Source organism: Chiloscyllium punctatum, chromosome 25 (genome assembly GCF_047496795.1).
Source record: "Chiloscyllium punctatum isolate Juve2018m chromosome 25, sChiPun1.3, whole genome shotgun sequence".
Taxonomy (NCBI): domain Eukaryota; kingdom Metazoa; phylum Chordata; class Chondrichthyes; order Orectolobiformes; family Hemiscylliidae; genus Chiloscyllium; species Chiloscyllium punctatum.
In genome coordinates, this window is record NC_092763.1 from 85,622,048 (window position 1) to 85,635,959 (window position 13,912).

The 13,912-nt window shown below is 45.7% G+C and overlaps 1 protein-coding gene across 1 annotated transcript; it reads right to left on the minus strand.

The window, feature by feature from the left end:
* Window positions 1-1,148: 1,148 nt before the first annotated feature.
* Window positions 1,149-4,997, minus strand: LOC140496091 (zinc finger protein ZIC 3-like). Its single transcript, XM_072595629.1, has 3 exons — window positions 3,676-4,997; window positions 2,420-2,583; window positions 1,149-2,125 (listed from the first exon to the last, which is right to left on the minus strand). Exons 1-3 carry the CDS (start codon window positions 4,670-4,672, stop codon window positions 1,943-1,945), a joined length of 1,344 nt encoding a protein of 447 aa, XP_072451730.1. The 5' UTR covers window positions 4,673-4,997; the 3' UTR covers window positions 1,149-1,942.
* Window positions 4,998-13,912: the final 8,915 nt, after the last annotated feature.

The window sequence follows — 13,912 nt, forward strand, 5'->3', positions numbered from 1 at the left end:
CCAAAATTACCCCAGTCGGGAACAGTGAGGCGAGGAGCTGTATGGACCGCGATTGGGACCGGTTTTCAGTGACAGCAGTGCGGTACAAAACCGCAGGTTACTGGGAAGAGGTGCCCGGAACAGGCGTGAGCCGAGGTCGCTGAGATATGGAAGGTAATCTCTCCTACTGGTAAAACATGTCCCACGTGTGTTACTCTGGATTGTAATTAAACCTGGCGAGAGAGACGGAAAACCTGAAGAGAACATTTAGAAAATATTATATCCGGCTTGTCTGGCCAGATTGCCCTCGTTCTGAAAGAATATATTTTGCTGTTTTATTGGTTTATGATCAGGAAGTAAGTACCATCGAGTTAGATGTGCAGCAAGCTTTCGGAAAAGTGACAATTTAGAATTGGCGATGTGGTGTTTGTAAACAGACAGCTGTCAGTGGGATGGATGCGGCTGGAAAATCCTCAGTTTCCAGCGGATCTGCAGCTGCAGAAATTCCCCACAAATCCACAGATTATATTATCGGATGCAAAAATAAAATTGCAACGAAAACAGCCCAGTCTCCGCCTGACTTTAACACAAACCACATTTCCTGCTCCCGGATCCGAAACTGTCAAATGTTTGCTCCAGTTAAACATTGGAAGCCCCCAGGTAAATCTGATTTCCACACCAGCGTGGACACTACAGGCACAACTCCAATGTCTGCAACTGATAACAAACCTGCAATCATTCTAAATACTGAGTGCAGGCATGTAAACAGACGTGGCGTTAAAGGGCCCCACCGATTGATTGGTAATTACTGATTTAGAAATCGGAATGCTGCGTGTTGATTGTGCCTGTACGAGCTGACATCTCCCAGTGAACCCTAGATGAACAAAAGGTCTCCACACCTCCGGCTCCAATCCCTTCCCCCACTCCTCACTCTCATCCCGCGCTGTATAAATCTGATTTTACAGCCCCAACAATTTCTTAAATATCCCTCCAAAGTAGGTTCCGCCTTCCGAACGCTTTACTTTGCAAGCGGCTTCATTTAACAAACGATTAAACATCAAACTCCGTCAGCCTCCCACACACAGACCGGGGGGGGGGGTGAGCCACTTTTCCTGGGCCCAGTGAGGTAAAACGGAACTCGGGTAAGCTCCAAAATAATGCAAACTTGGTCTTGTAAATCAGAGTTGTTTAATGTTAACATGGTTATAACCCTTTGCGCCTCCAAAAAAAAACTGTACATAGGTTTAGTTAGAAAACGATTCTTCATAAATATTGTTTCAGCGCGGCACGTAAATACCGATAATTAAATTACAATGTGATAAATATGACATTATGAATATGTACATTTACAGGAAAATAGTTAAAAAGGCAACGTTTATATTTAACCGTTAAAATCCCAGTGACAGGATCACCACATCCAGCACTAAAACGACAACAGATTTGACCCAATCGAACAGGAGATACATTCACAATTTTTTTTGTTTTAAAAAAGTTCAAGACATGACAGAACTTTGGCACTTTGTAAGACTGTGGGAATCTGACAATCAAACACCTTCTCGGTGCCATGATCCAAACATATGGTCTGAGCGAGGTTCTCTCTCTCTCTCTCTCTGTATCCCCCACTCCCATAAAAAACAAAACAAAAACTGCCGAAAAACAACCCGAAACGGCAACGGCCCCAAAAACAAACAATAATCACCTCTCCAAAGCGGCCACAGTCCGATCCGGATCCTGAGGGAACTGGGGCAGTCAGTCTGGGTCACGGCCCGAGTCAAACACCACAACTCGCCCCTTTTTTCGTAAAACCCCGTTGGCTATTATCTCTCGGAGCTTCGGTCAGCGCCAGCCGTCCCGTCAGAAATCACAAATTTTCGCTTCTTTATGAAAAAAAAACTTCCCGGTAAAGTTTTCAACAGGTCCGAGCTGCCGGCTCCGAGCTGGGAACACGCTTCCCGTTAACTTCTCAAACATACCACTCGTTAAAATTGGGCGGCAGCGGCGGGTTTGGGTTGGTGGTGCTGTGTGCGGCCGGACCCGGGTTTTTACTCGGCTCCTCGCTGTTTGAAGACAGCAGGCTGGGGGGAGTGGAAGATTCATAACCGGAACTCGGAGCGGGAGAGCTGTCTGAACCCTGGGGTTCATGTACCTAGAATTAGAGAACACAACTTAGAGCTCTCTATGTCATCTGGAACAATACGACCCTGTACAGCTCAATGCGCAGCACCCCGCCACCCCCACATACACACACATATACACACACACATACAGATACATATACACATACATATACACATACACATACAGACACATATATACATACACACGCACGCACACACATTTGTGATCAATTAATCATAACTTGGAGCAAAACGTGTTTAAAAGTCGTCAAATTACAAAGTGCAGGATGAGCGTGACAAGGAAATACTGTCAAAGTGGTTACCTTCATATGTTTGCGGAGGGAGCTGGGGTGAGTGTAAGACTTGTCACACATCCTACAGATGTACGGTTTGTCAGAGGTATGGACGTGCATGTGTTTCTTACGGTCGCTGCTGTTGGCGAATCTCCTGTCGCAACCGTCAAACTCACACTTAAACGGTTTCTCGCCTGAATCAAAGCAAAAGGACATGGTGAACATCCACAATTGCGTACATTAATTCACTGGCTCCCTGATGTTTCTCCCCCTTCAGATCTTCTGTCGTTTTAATTTTGATTCGGGACAAAAGCTTCCCTGCTTTATGTCTCCTCAGTGAGTTGCAAAAAGAAATCCTGAAGGAAATCCAGCTAGTTCTAAATCACTAAAACATTTTTTTTAATTGGGCAGGAGTGTATTAAAACTCTTCATTTTACCATTTCATCTGAAATGACGAAAAACATCAGGAGAGGACGGGTTCCGTTAAACTCTTACGGATTTACTGTTTGAGACGGTTTCCTGGTAATCTCGGCGAAGTGAAAGTTGAAAACATTTTCAAAATGATATAACGAACTCCCGCAACAATTCCCAACCTTCCTCACCACATCAACAATGTCCTTTCTCATCTCCACGCTCAGTAAAAAAAAATACAAGGCGGATACACAGTAAATGTTTACACTGAGCTCCTTATAAAAGAATTGCTTTTTTTAAAACGAGGGATCAGTGGATTGTCTCGGGCCAATCTTGTCATTTCTTTCCAATTCGGGAGGGTGTATGTGGGGTGAAGGAGGGATTTTCGTATATGGGGGGGTAGATTCTAAGTGCAAACACACACGTCTTTAGAAATAGTTATTCCTTTTTCTAAAAAAAACAAAAACAATTCCCTCGGGCGGAGAGAGGCGGCTTCATCAAACCGTGAGATCGCATCTGGAGATAACGTCCCTCAAACCGAGTGAAAGTGAGCGTTTGCCGGCCAAGTGGCTCTTTGTGTGTGTGTGTGACTATGTCTGTAAGTGTGTATGTGTGTGTGCCTGTGAGACTGCATCTGTGTGTCTGTGAGTGTGCTTGTGTGTAACTGTGAATGTGTCTGAGTGTGTGTGTGACTGTGTCTGTGTGTGTCTGAGTGTGTGTATGTGTGTGTGTGACTGTGTTATGTGTGTCTGAGTGTGTGTATGTGAGAGCGTGTGTATCTAGCTCCAACTCGCTCTGAATCGAAAGCAATCAGCTCGCGGGATTTTCAAACGAATTGGGACTAAAGTGAGGGAGGGAGGGTTGAGGGCTGTTACCTGTGTGGGTCCGTTTGTGAATCTTGAGGTTCTCCGAACGGGCGAAGATTTTCGCACATCCTGGGAAGGGGCAGGGGAAGGGTTTCTCGCCCGTGTGCACTCGGATGTGGTTAATGAGCTTGTATTTCGCTTTGAAGGATTTGCCCCCGCGAGGGCACTGCTCCCAGTAACAAATGTGGTTACTTTGCTCAGGTCCCCCAACGTGCTCGATGGTGATGTGAGTGACCAGTTCATGCATGCTGCCGAAAGTCCGCTCGCAAACCTTCTTGCTGCGATGGATCTGAACGTCCTCGATCCACTTGCAGGGCAGTTCCTGCTTAATGGGTTGCCTCATGTAGCGGAAGAACGCGCCGGCTCCGGGATGGTGGTGATGGTGATGGTGGTGACCGCTTACATTCATCGGGCTGTAGTTGTGGAGGTGGCTCGGGGGGTACGGTTCAGTGCGGGGGCTGGCTACCGCTCGGTAAGGGTCCCCTCTGCCGAAGAGATCTCCGTGAAAGCCCAGCCGCATTTGTCCGTTCACCACATGCCCAGTGGGAGAGGGCTGAGTGGCCGCCTGGTCGTGTAGTGCTGGAAACAGGAGGGCTCCCGGGCTGTCACTGACCCCCGGGGGCCCGTGTAGACCCCCTCCCGGAGACGGGAAGATGCCTTGCTGAGCACTTGTGGAAGGGCAATCGGCGACGCCCACGCTCCGGCTGCGGAACAGGAACTCCCGGCTGGAGTTGAAGGATGTCCCGGGGTAGGCTCCGACCGGAGCGGAGTGCGGAGCCAGGGCGGCCGCGTAGCCAGCTCCCTGCGGGCTGAAAGCGGACGCCTGGCTGGCGGACAGCTCCGGGGCCGCCGGGCTCAGCTTGAAAGCTCCGGGATGAGACGATTCGCAGAACGGGCTGAGGCCCAGGGCCGGCTCCCGGCTGGGAAGCTCATGGTGCCGCGGGCCAGCGAAACCACCGACGCCCAGGCTCGGAAACTGGGCTCCACCGTCCAACAGCATCGCCATCTCGGGCTCCACCTGGTCCGAACCCCTTGATGAAGCAGCAAGGAGCTGCGGAAGGAGGGAGGGAGGGACGGAGGGAGAGGAGGGAGGGACGGGGAGATGCAAAGATGCCTAACAACTTTGCAAAACGCCTGGCTTTGGTCTGCTCACATTGGAGGCGCCTCTTGCTGGGCTCGTACTGTTCCCTAAAACACAGAGAGAGAGAGGGAGAGAGGGAGAGGGAGAGAGAGCACCCCTCCCTTGGCCAGTGTCCGGGAGGGACTGTGCACTCTCTCACTGAAAACCAGCCTGCTCTCTCTCCCTCACAATGATCGACTCCAGTCACTCAACAGCTTCGCCCCCACCTCCCCCCCCCCAAAAACACTCAACTGGAGGCAACCCGCCCCAACCGGCCAATCAGAGGCACAGAGCCGTGCCATCACGTGATGGTCCCTGCTGGATGCTGATTGGAGGAGCCGCTGTTGACTGGCGTCACTTGCCATAAGAATGTGAGGGGCAGCCAGCTCCTCGCCGCTGATTGGCTCAATCCGAGGGCCCGCCACAGGTAATGGCACCTCCATCTTCTCGCCCCTTGATTAATTGCGCCTGCCTCAGACCTCATTTACATGTTACTCTGCCATTTAATTACCCAAACTGCGGCTGAAATCTGCCGGATCTTTGGACTTAATTTGGCGCAACCAGTGTCATGATGCGGGAGGTATACGGGAGTACCTGCGCCGCTATTGTGTTCAATAATTTGCGGCTGTTTTGGTCAAAAGAAAAAAGGAAAATAGAGATGTGCACCAGACAGGATCTGGAACAATACACAACTCTGGTGTCAATCAAACAGGATATTCGTTCCACTCAGGCAAAAAATAGGGGTTTTTTTTCTTCGCTAGGGCTCTAGACATTTATACAGCAACTGCATTATTATTTTTCCCAATTAGTCTGGCTCATTCGTTGGTATGAAATGATTCTGTGGCCCCATAATGTAGAAAAAGAAGCCCCCTTGTCTTTTGGGAGTAGGGTGGTGGTGGTGGGAGAGTGCGGACTGGTGGTGGGGTTTGAGGATTTTGACCCTTCATTGAACAGTCATCTAAACTAGCCCAGGTGACTGCCTGGCTACTGCTGGACTGTATGTTCCAGGGAACATCAGCTGCCGCCCTTAAAATTCAACATTTCTTCAATCCTGTTGCCTTTGTGTATTTTTCTGATTCTGGCATATCGCCCCCAACAAAACAGAGAGAAAAAAAATCTGTCAATGACTTGGCAAAGTTGTTTTGCAGTGTGTTTGTTTGGGTTTGAAATCCCCAGCGCCCATTCTGGTCAAGTCTAACAGCATTTCTGGCGCATTTTGTACTGTCTCATTGAAAAGCTGTGCCAGCCAAGAGAGCTTCGTAAAGACCTAGCCTTTCCATTTTCTGAGCTGTCCGCAGGGCTGAAAGTCTGGCCATTGAACAGTTTCTACAGGACTGTCGCCGCCTCTCTGCAGGATACACAGAATCTGATCAAGTTGAGAGATGCATAGAGACAGTGTTTCATGCAGCGCTTTATAACACAGCCTTTTGACGTCCCTTATCCCCAACCCGCACTTTGGAAATAACTTCCACCACGCAGTTAGTTTTGCAAAGACGGTGTAGCCGCGCGGAGATTCTGCTCCGCCGCCCCCCGTATCATTAAAAGACAGAGTTTCCATAAAGTTTCCAGGTATCCGGGAGGTGAGTTCTTCTCGTTTATTCTGCTCAAATTAATCATTGCAATGGCAATCAATGGCTTTCCTATTTTTCAACATTACTTTAAAGGGAAAAAAAATTAACAACTGCTCACAAGGAAAAAGAGGGAACCGCTTTCTTTTAATGTGAGCTCGTTCATCACAAATATTTCAGTTCGTCCATGAAAACTGAGTTGCTACAGAACTAACTGTGTTTTTGTTGTTGCATGTCCAAGGTTACTGTAGTTATTAGTGGCCGAGAGCGTGTGAATAGGGCGAAGTAGCCAACGATTTGTATCAATAACTCAAACATGGGGCTTGCCTTTAAGATGTTAAAATAACCACTCAGCGATTTAAGTCGATTTCTCAACACAAACTCTGAAGTGCCTATACAGATGGATTTTACAGACGTGTCGCAAACGGCTGGGATTAACTTCAGGGAGAATGAAAACAAAAGCCCCACTCAGAAGTTTTCTTGAGGAAGCTGAAGTCATTTTGAACGGAGCCGGGCGATGCTCGCTTCACCCGCCGGTTCCTAAAAGCCTGCAGTTTGGGCGCTGAGTGAGGGTGTGAATCGCTGGGACTTGGGGGTTTAGTGTTTCTGGAAGATAATTAATGACAAGACGCACGTGCTCCGTTTTCTCTGTAACAAAAAGGCGTAATTCAATTAGGTCATCAAATGGCTATGCGGTTGTATCAGCTCTCTGAAGTGACCGGCTGAGGGCAAGCTAGGCTATTTGACCCCTGACTCACAGCCGACCACATGGGCAGCCCCGGGATACAGTCCTTCCAATAATTTGAGCCAACTGTTTATCAGTACAACGGAGAGAGAGGGAGGGAAGGAGAGAGAGAGGGTCGAAAACCAGCTTGGTGATTTAAAACGCCAAACCGTAACCCGATAGATGTTGGGGCTAGTGGGCGAGCAATTCACAAGGAACAGGGTTTCTAATTCATTCTAAATAAATCCTTAACTCAAAATGGCCATCAAATTCCAGATGAAATGCCGTTCATTGCCTCCAGTTTTTCACATTGACATTTCGGGCTGAGGACATTTGTGTACTCAGGGGCTGGAAAGTAATAGCTACTCCCATTGAATGGTGCTCGCAGAATTTTCCCCTTTGATCTTTACAACAAAGTCCATTAACATGTATGAACAAGGAAATATAAAATATCACATCAAATGTATAACATTCATTTTATTTCTCTCTCTGCGTGTACACCAACGGTGCATTAGACTATTCTGTGTTTTAATCGCCTCTCCCGCTCAAAACACATACGCAGTCCAACATCTACAATGAGCACCTGAGGTTCTCAGATTTTACAGATTTAAAAAACAAGCATTTTGTGAGAACCAAATCCGAGTCTGTCCACTCCGCTGTTTGTGCAGGTTTTGTTGTAGACTTCAGTCAAGTTTATTTAAACTGCTCTGGAGAGATCCAGTCGCTCAGGAGCATGAACCGAATTAAGTTTCTCTTTTGTATTTTCTTAGGTGGTACTGGGGGTTTGGAGTGGGGAGTACCATTGTCAGTGCAAAGTTCATCAATCTAAATTAACCAAATGATATTACATTTTTAATTCTCTCTATTTGTCACGTATGGCCTTTGTAAGACATGATTTGTGTGATGGTATTGTTAGCTGACAGATTTATATTTTTGCAGTGAGTTATGTGCTAAATGACCCAACTGGCGGCATAATTCAATTAAGCATCTTTGGAAATGATTCTAAGTAATAAGGTTGTCTTGCTGGTCCATGTGTTTGACAGAGTAGCAGCCCCGTGTGTAATTCCCTGTTAAATTCTTGTCAATCGAATGTTCAGCTGCATTCGTTGCAATAGAAAAGGTAAAGACCACGAGTCGCGCTCTTGTAAAATTATGATTTGATTTAGTTATACGGCCCGGGATTAACAACATTGCAATTATAAACAGGTTTAACTGCCGTTAATCAGAAATGTAAAGATTTAATTTCAATTAGATTCCCCGGGCAGTACATAATCCCGCTAAAAGCTGATCATCTCACTTGACAACAATCCAGACTCTACCGGCCACTCTAAAATCAGGCGGCATTTCTTGTTTATATGTGTGTATGTGTGTGTGTCTGTCTAATGTTCGCGTCTTAATTGTTTTCTGAGAATTTGTCAAGATTTTTTGCTGTTTGAAGACGCAGTCAGAATGCCCGGGATTTCTCACTTACTGCCCAGCTCCGTGGATACAACCAGATCCATCCTTCCCTGAAAACCGGTGCATTGAGGCCTGGAACATTTCGAAAAATTGTGATCAGATTTCCTCCTCTGTGCTTGACCCCGTTTCCCAAGATTTGGAGAGGCTAGGATTGTAACTTAAGTATGTTGCGTGTTAAGAGATTCAAGTGGCGACCATAATCCGCCTTTTATTTATGACGAAAAAGGAACCTTAATTTTTAACGTTTTTTTTGCAAAAAGCGTTTCTTCGGGCACTAAAATCGGAGGGTTCTCAAAGCGATGCCGACTCCATCATTAACCATTTGTGAATGACCCCAGAGTGATTTATTCAGGTGCTAGATTGTCCTGTTTGTATATAACAAGACTTGGATATAGATTCTTACACACGATGGTTCAGAATGAGCAACCGGCACGGGAAGTTTTTTTTTAATGAATCCGATTATTCTTCCGAGAAGGTGGGTTCTTTTCTTCCCCCGGTTTACAAATCATCAGGGAGCTCAATGTCTGATGTGAGATGGACAACCCGTTACAGAGTTACGCTCTCCCTCCCCGCTCCAACACACGTTTATTTCACTGGAACATACTTGACTTTTTAAGGTTATCTCGTTCAGGCTCGGGAACTCGCCAGTTTGTAATTTCGGAGACTGACTGAACTATTTATTTACTTTTGAAATGGCACACCAGTAGAGTATCTAAATACCAGGAGCAGCGTGTGAATTTGGACTTTGATTTTGTGTGGGGATAAATCAGCAAACGGAAGGAAGGGGAGTGTCTTTTCACAGATGCTAAGAGAGTCGATATTTTAATTGACCATCATTTTAAAAGCCGTTTCTGATCTTTAACAGGAGCCTGGGAACGGTCTGTGTTAAACTGAAATGAAAATGTTAGAATGTCACTTTCAGAGTGAGCTACTGACTCCGAATGGCCGAGAGTTCCGAGTTTGTAAACAGAACTTGGCCAGGAGATGGGATCACAGCAAAACTATTGTCTGTCGGGTTCAGAGCCCAATCAATCGATAACCGATGCACCGACCTACATTGTATGATTTATGCAAGTCACGTTATGGAAAATGCTAACAAAAATCGTGGCCTTTATTGGTGTTCAGGGGAACCCTAAGCAAATACGCTTTCAACAACTGAAAGCATCGTAAATCTCACCCTCTGCCGTTTCAATAAAACGGCATCGCCTTTAATTGCATTAGAGTGTCTGATAAAACGTAGCGAAATTTTTTTTAAAAGTCCTTTTTTTATTATTAAGCGCGAGCTCAGCGTACGGTTACCTTTTGCAGTTGTGGAGAGTTGTAAATATCTCAATCAGTAATGATTCTGACCTGTGACCCCGGGGCTGCTTTTATTGTATTTTGCTCCTTTGTTGTCCGCATACTTTTTACTGACCCTCTCTACGTGGCTGCGTCCTCTGCAGCGAAGACAGTGAGGAAACACTTGAAGATATTTGTCTGAATCCTCAATCGTCAAGATCATTTGTTGAGTGGAACCACAATAAGATTCCCCCCCCCCCCCCCCACCCCACCCCCCCTCTAGTCTCCCAGCTTCGAACTAGCTGTTTGAGGTCTGATGTTCCAGACAAACCCTGAATCAGGAGAAATCACCAAATCTCATCATTTTATAGAGTTTTCTCGTCAAACTGAAATGTGTGTTGATTTAGGCAAATATTTCTTTCACGTAGTATCGATAGATTTGTCTATCTACTTGAGTAGTCCTTCACTTCCTTCCCCTTGCCTATTTATTCAATCGAGTGTCCATCTAGCTAGTTCTTTTTAAAATGATATTTAGGAGAGCGGATAAAATACAGTTTGGGGTGAATCTATTTCTGCTGGGGTTGGGAAATATGGTTTAAACACGAAGCAGGATTTTGCTGGAGAGTCAGTTGGAAACGGAGGGCGGTGAAATTTTGGAACTCTCTCCCGTTAATGGGAATTATTGTAACCTCGGTATTTTTTATGGGACTCAGATTTTGTTTTTGTTAATCGAAACGGTGTAAAAGGGCACAGGCCAATGTATGGAATTAGGTCTCAGGTCGTCTATGACCAGGCAGGATTGATTGGAAGGGGAGAACGACCTGGTGTTGTTTCGTCTTTCGGCCCATCTCTGGGTCTATCCACTGCCACCGATCTGTGTGATATACAGCAGGCAGTTCACGATTACATGGTAGATGTATCTGACACACCTCCTTGTTAATCGCGATCATTTCGCTGACATGAGTCTGTTAATTGTGCCTTAGTGGCGAGAGTAGTTACATATGTCTCGGTTTCTATGAACTATGGCCCATGTATAATGGACACCAAGTTCCAAACTGACGTGACTAAGTAAGACTGAGCTCTGAACATTAATTCTCCCATAATCTATTTCTCATCAGTGTCATCTCACTCGGCTGTCGATGCCACCAGTTGCTCGTAATTAACTGGAGACTTCTGCTCAGAATATTTATCGCAGTAAAATTAGAAATAGTGAATTGACAAAATCAAGGGAAACCGCGACAGATAATTGCGTACGAGCTCTCACAACTCAAGCCCTATATGGCTTTATACAAATTATCGAATACACTTTCCTGCAATAACGGGCATGAAAAATAAAATGCCCGATTTTAATGCGCGTTACAGAATTTTTCCTTTTGCGGTTTGCTCTAAAATAGAGAGTGTTCGCCGGACTCCAACTTCACCGACTACATTCGGAGATAGACTGTTCCCGAAAGGGAGCGAGCTGTCTGATCGTTCAGGAAGACAGAAGTCCAAACGGAACAGACAGATGACAAGAGCGGAGCTCTCTCCGACAAAGCCTGGGTCACGGCGGTGTCCCAATAGCTCAGCAAATGTCATCGCCGCCGGCTTGGAACTGACCGATCTGTTCCAATTTCAGGAACCATTCAGTTCGGTATCGAGCTGACGGGTGTGTTGGAAACGGAAATAATGATTACAACAAATACAGTGCTCAAACTGGTCACTGACACTCCAGGTTAGACATTCAGAAAGTATTTTCAGAATCAGGGCGTTGTGTTTTTAAAGCAGACCTTTCTCCAAAAGGGAAATTCTCTCTGATTAAATCCCCTGTCTCAGGTCCCAACCAATTCGCCAAATACAATATTACTCCCCACACCCACACACCCTCAAATACCCCAAAAGGCCTCGATATCTCTACACAACAAACAAACATATTGCCGCTCTGAAATTCACAATTAATTCAACACACTCTCCAGCTGCTCCAGTGTGACTTTCAGCTCCAGTTCCTAGGACGGTCAGTTTACATCTTTCACGCCACCCAGAGAGACCGGGAACGGATCGTAAACAGACGGACGGATCGTCCCGAGAGCGCAAAACCGTGCTCGACTTTGCGACCACGTGAAAACAGCGCAGAGAATTCGTGCAGGGGTTAAGGAACATTTGAACCGTGATTTTGGATGAAACGAAACAAAACCTATTCCTGTGAATCAAGAAAGTTTTTGGTGCATTGACACCGCCCGCGGGATGAACATATGAATCGGAGCGGGCGATTGATATCTTTGGCACTGTGTGGGCTTGCCTTATCACTAATTATTTAATGGCTCATCCATCACGCGAGTGACCCGGGCAAATACCCAGACCGTACCTTCAGTTCCTCGGTAGTATTCCCAGTAAGCGACTTTCACCAAGACAGCTTTAGATTGTAAAAGGCATTTGGTTATTGACGCTGTTGGAAATGCTGTTTCTGAACACATCCTCGACCGTCCTCAGGCCTCCGCCTCAGAATCTGACTGAGACCATGTGTCTTCTCGGTGGTTCTGTGCTTGACAGTTTGTATATGTTGGTGGTCAGCTTCTTTTTTTACGGGAGGTGGGTGCCGCTGGCTGGCTCAACATTTCTTGCCCATCCCTAATTATCCCAGAACTGAATGGGTTTGCTGGGCTACTAGAAGGCAGTTACTTTGCTGTCGGCCTGGAATTACACAGAAGCCTGATTTTCTTCCCTAATTGTCATTTCTGAACCAAGTGGGTTTTTTTAAAAAAATCAGTGATAGGTTTATGATCAGTTTTACTGAAATCAGATTTATATCTCAAATGTAGTAAATTGGTTAAAATCCCTGTGGAAGGATTTGGGCCCTTTTCCCAATGCACTAGTCTCAGCCTCTGGATTGCTAGCCCAGCGCCATGGTCACTACACCACCATCCTCCCTCGCTAGATCAGTTGCTTATTTTAAATCTGAAATGGATATATTTTTGTTAAGCCAAGGTGGTAAGGGATATGGGCCAAAGGCAGGGACGTGGAGTCAAGTGACAGATCAACCATGGCTTCACTGGATGGTGGAGGAGAATTGGAACAGGAAGGAACCTCCTCCTGTTCCTGGATTTCCAAATTCTGCAAAAACTGTCAGTCGTTTTTTTGTGTTGAATATGAGTCAGTGGTATTTGTTAGTAAATCAATCTTAATATGTGGTTTAGAGTTGTTAATGTTAGGGAATGTGTGTGTTAGAGATGTGTGTTCCAGAGAATGTGTATTATTGATGTAAAAACGTTTGTCAAGCATTCCTCTGGACAATTGCAACGTTCCGTATTGTCAAAGCAACAGAAAGTAGAGTCAGGATAAATGGGTCATTTCTGATGGGTAGAAGTAACTAGTGGGGTAGACATAACTCATTCCTGATAAAGGGCTTTTGCCTGAAACGTTGATTTTCCTGCTCCTCAGATACTGCCTGACCTGCTGTGCTTTTCCAGCTCTACTCTAATCATAACTAGTGGGGTGCCACAGCGTTCATTCCTCGGAAGTCCACTATTTACAATCTATATTAACGAGGGAATGAAGGGATAGAAAGTCATATACCATATTTGCAAGTGCTAAAGTACGTTGCAATGAAGAAATGCGAAATTTACAAACAGATGTGGAAAGGTTTGGTGAATAGGCCACCATTTGGTAGATAGCATTTAACATAGATATGTATGAAAGTCAACTTATTACTTAAATGGAGAGAAACTTGAAAATGCTTCAAGGCAGAGAGATCTGGATGTCCTTGTGCATTAATCACAGAAAGCCAGTATATAAGTCCAGCGGGTAATAAGGAAGACAATTAGTATGTTGACATCAATTGCTAATGGAATAGAATTTAGCATTAAGGAAGCACGCTGTAACTGTACAAGGCATTAGTAAGACCACACCTGAGTGACACGGTGACTCAGTGGTTAGCACTGCCTCCTCACAGCACCAGGGTCTCAGCTTCAATTCTACCCTTGGGCAACTGTCTGTGTAGAGTTTGTACATTCATACGCGCCTGTGTGGGTTTCCTCCCACAGTCCGAAGACATGAGGTTAGTTGGATTGGCCATGTTAAATTGCCTATAGTGTCCAGGGAAGTGCAGTCTGGGTGCATGAG

Excerpts from the sequence above, each read along its gene's own strand:
- LOC140496091 (XM_072595629.1), bottom strand. The coding sequence starts at position 4,672 with ATGGCGATGCTGTTGGACGGTGGAGCCCAGTTTCCGAGCCTGGGCGTC. Across the intron at positions 2,584-3,675 it reads TCACAAACGGACCCACACAG|GCGAGAAACCGTTTAAGTGT; the intron begins GTAACAGCCCTC and ends GCTTTGATTCAG. Across the intron at positions 2,126-2,419 it reads CCCTCCGCAAACATATGAAG|GTACATGAACCCCAGGGTTC; the intron begins GTAACCACTTTG and ends CTCTAATTCTAG.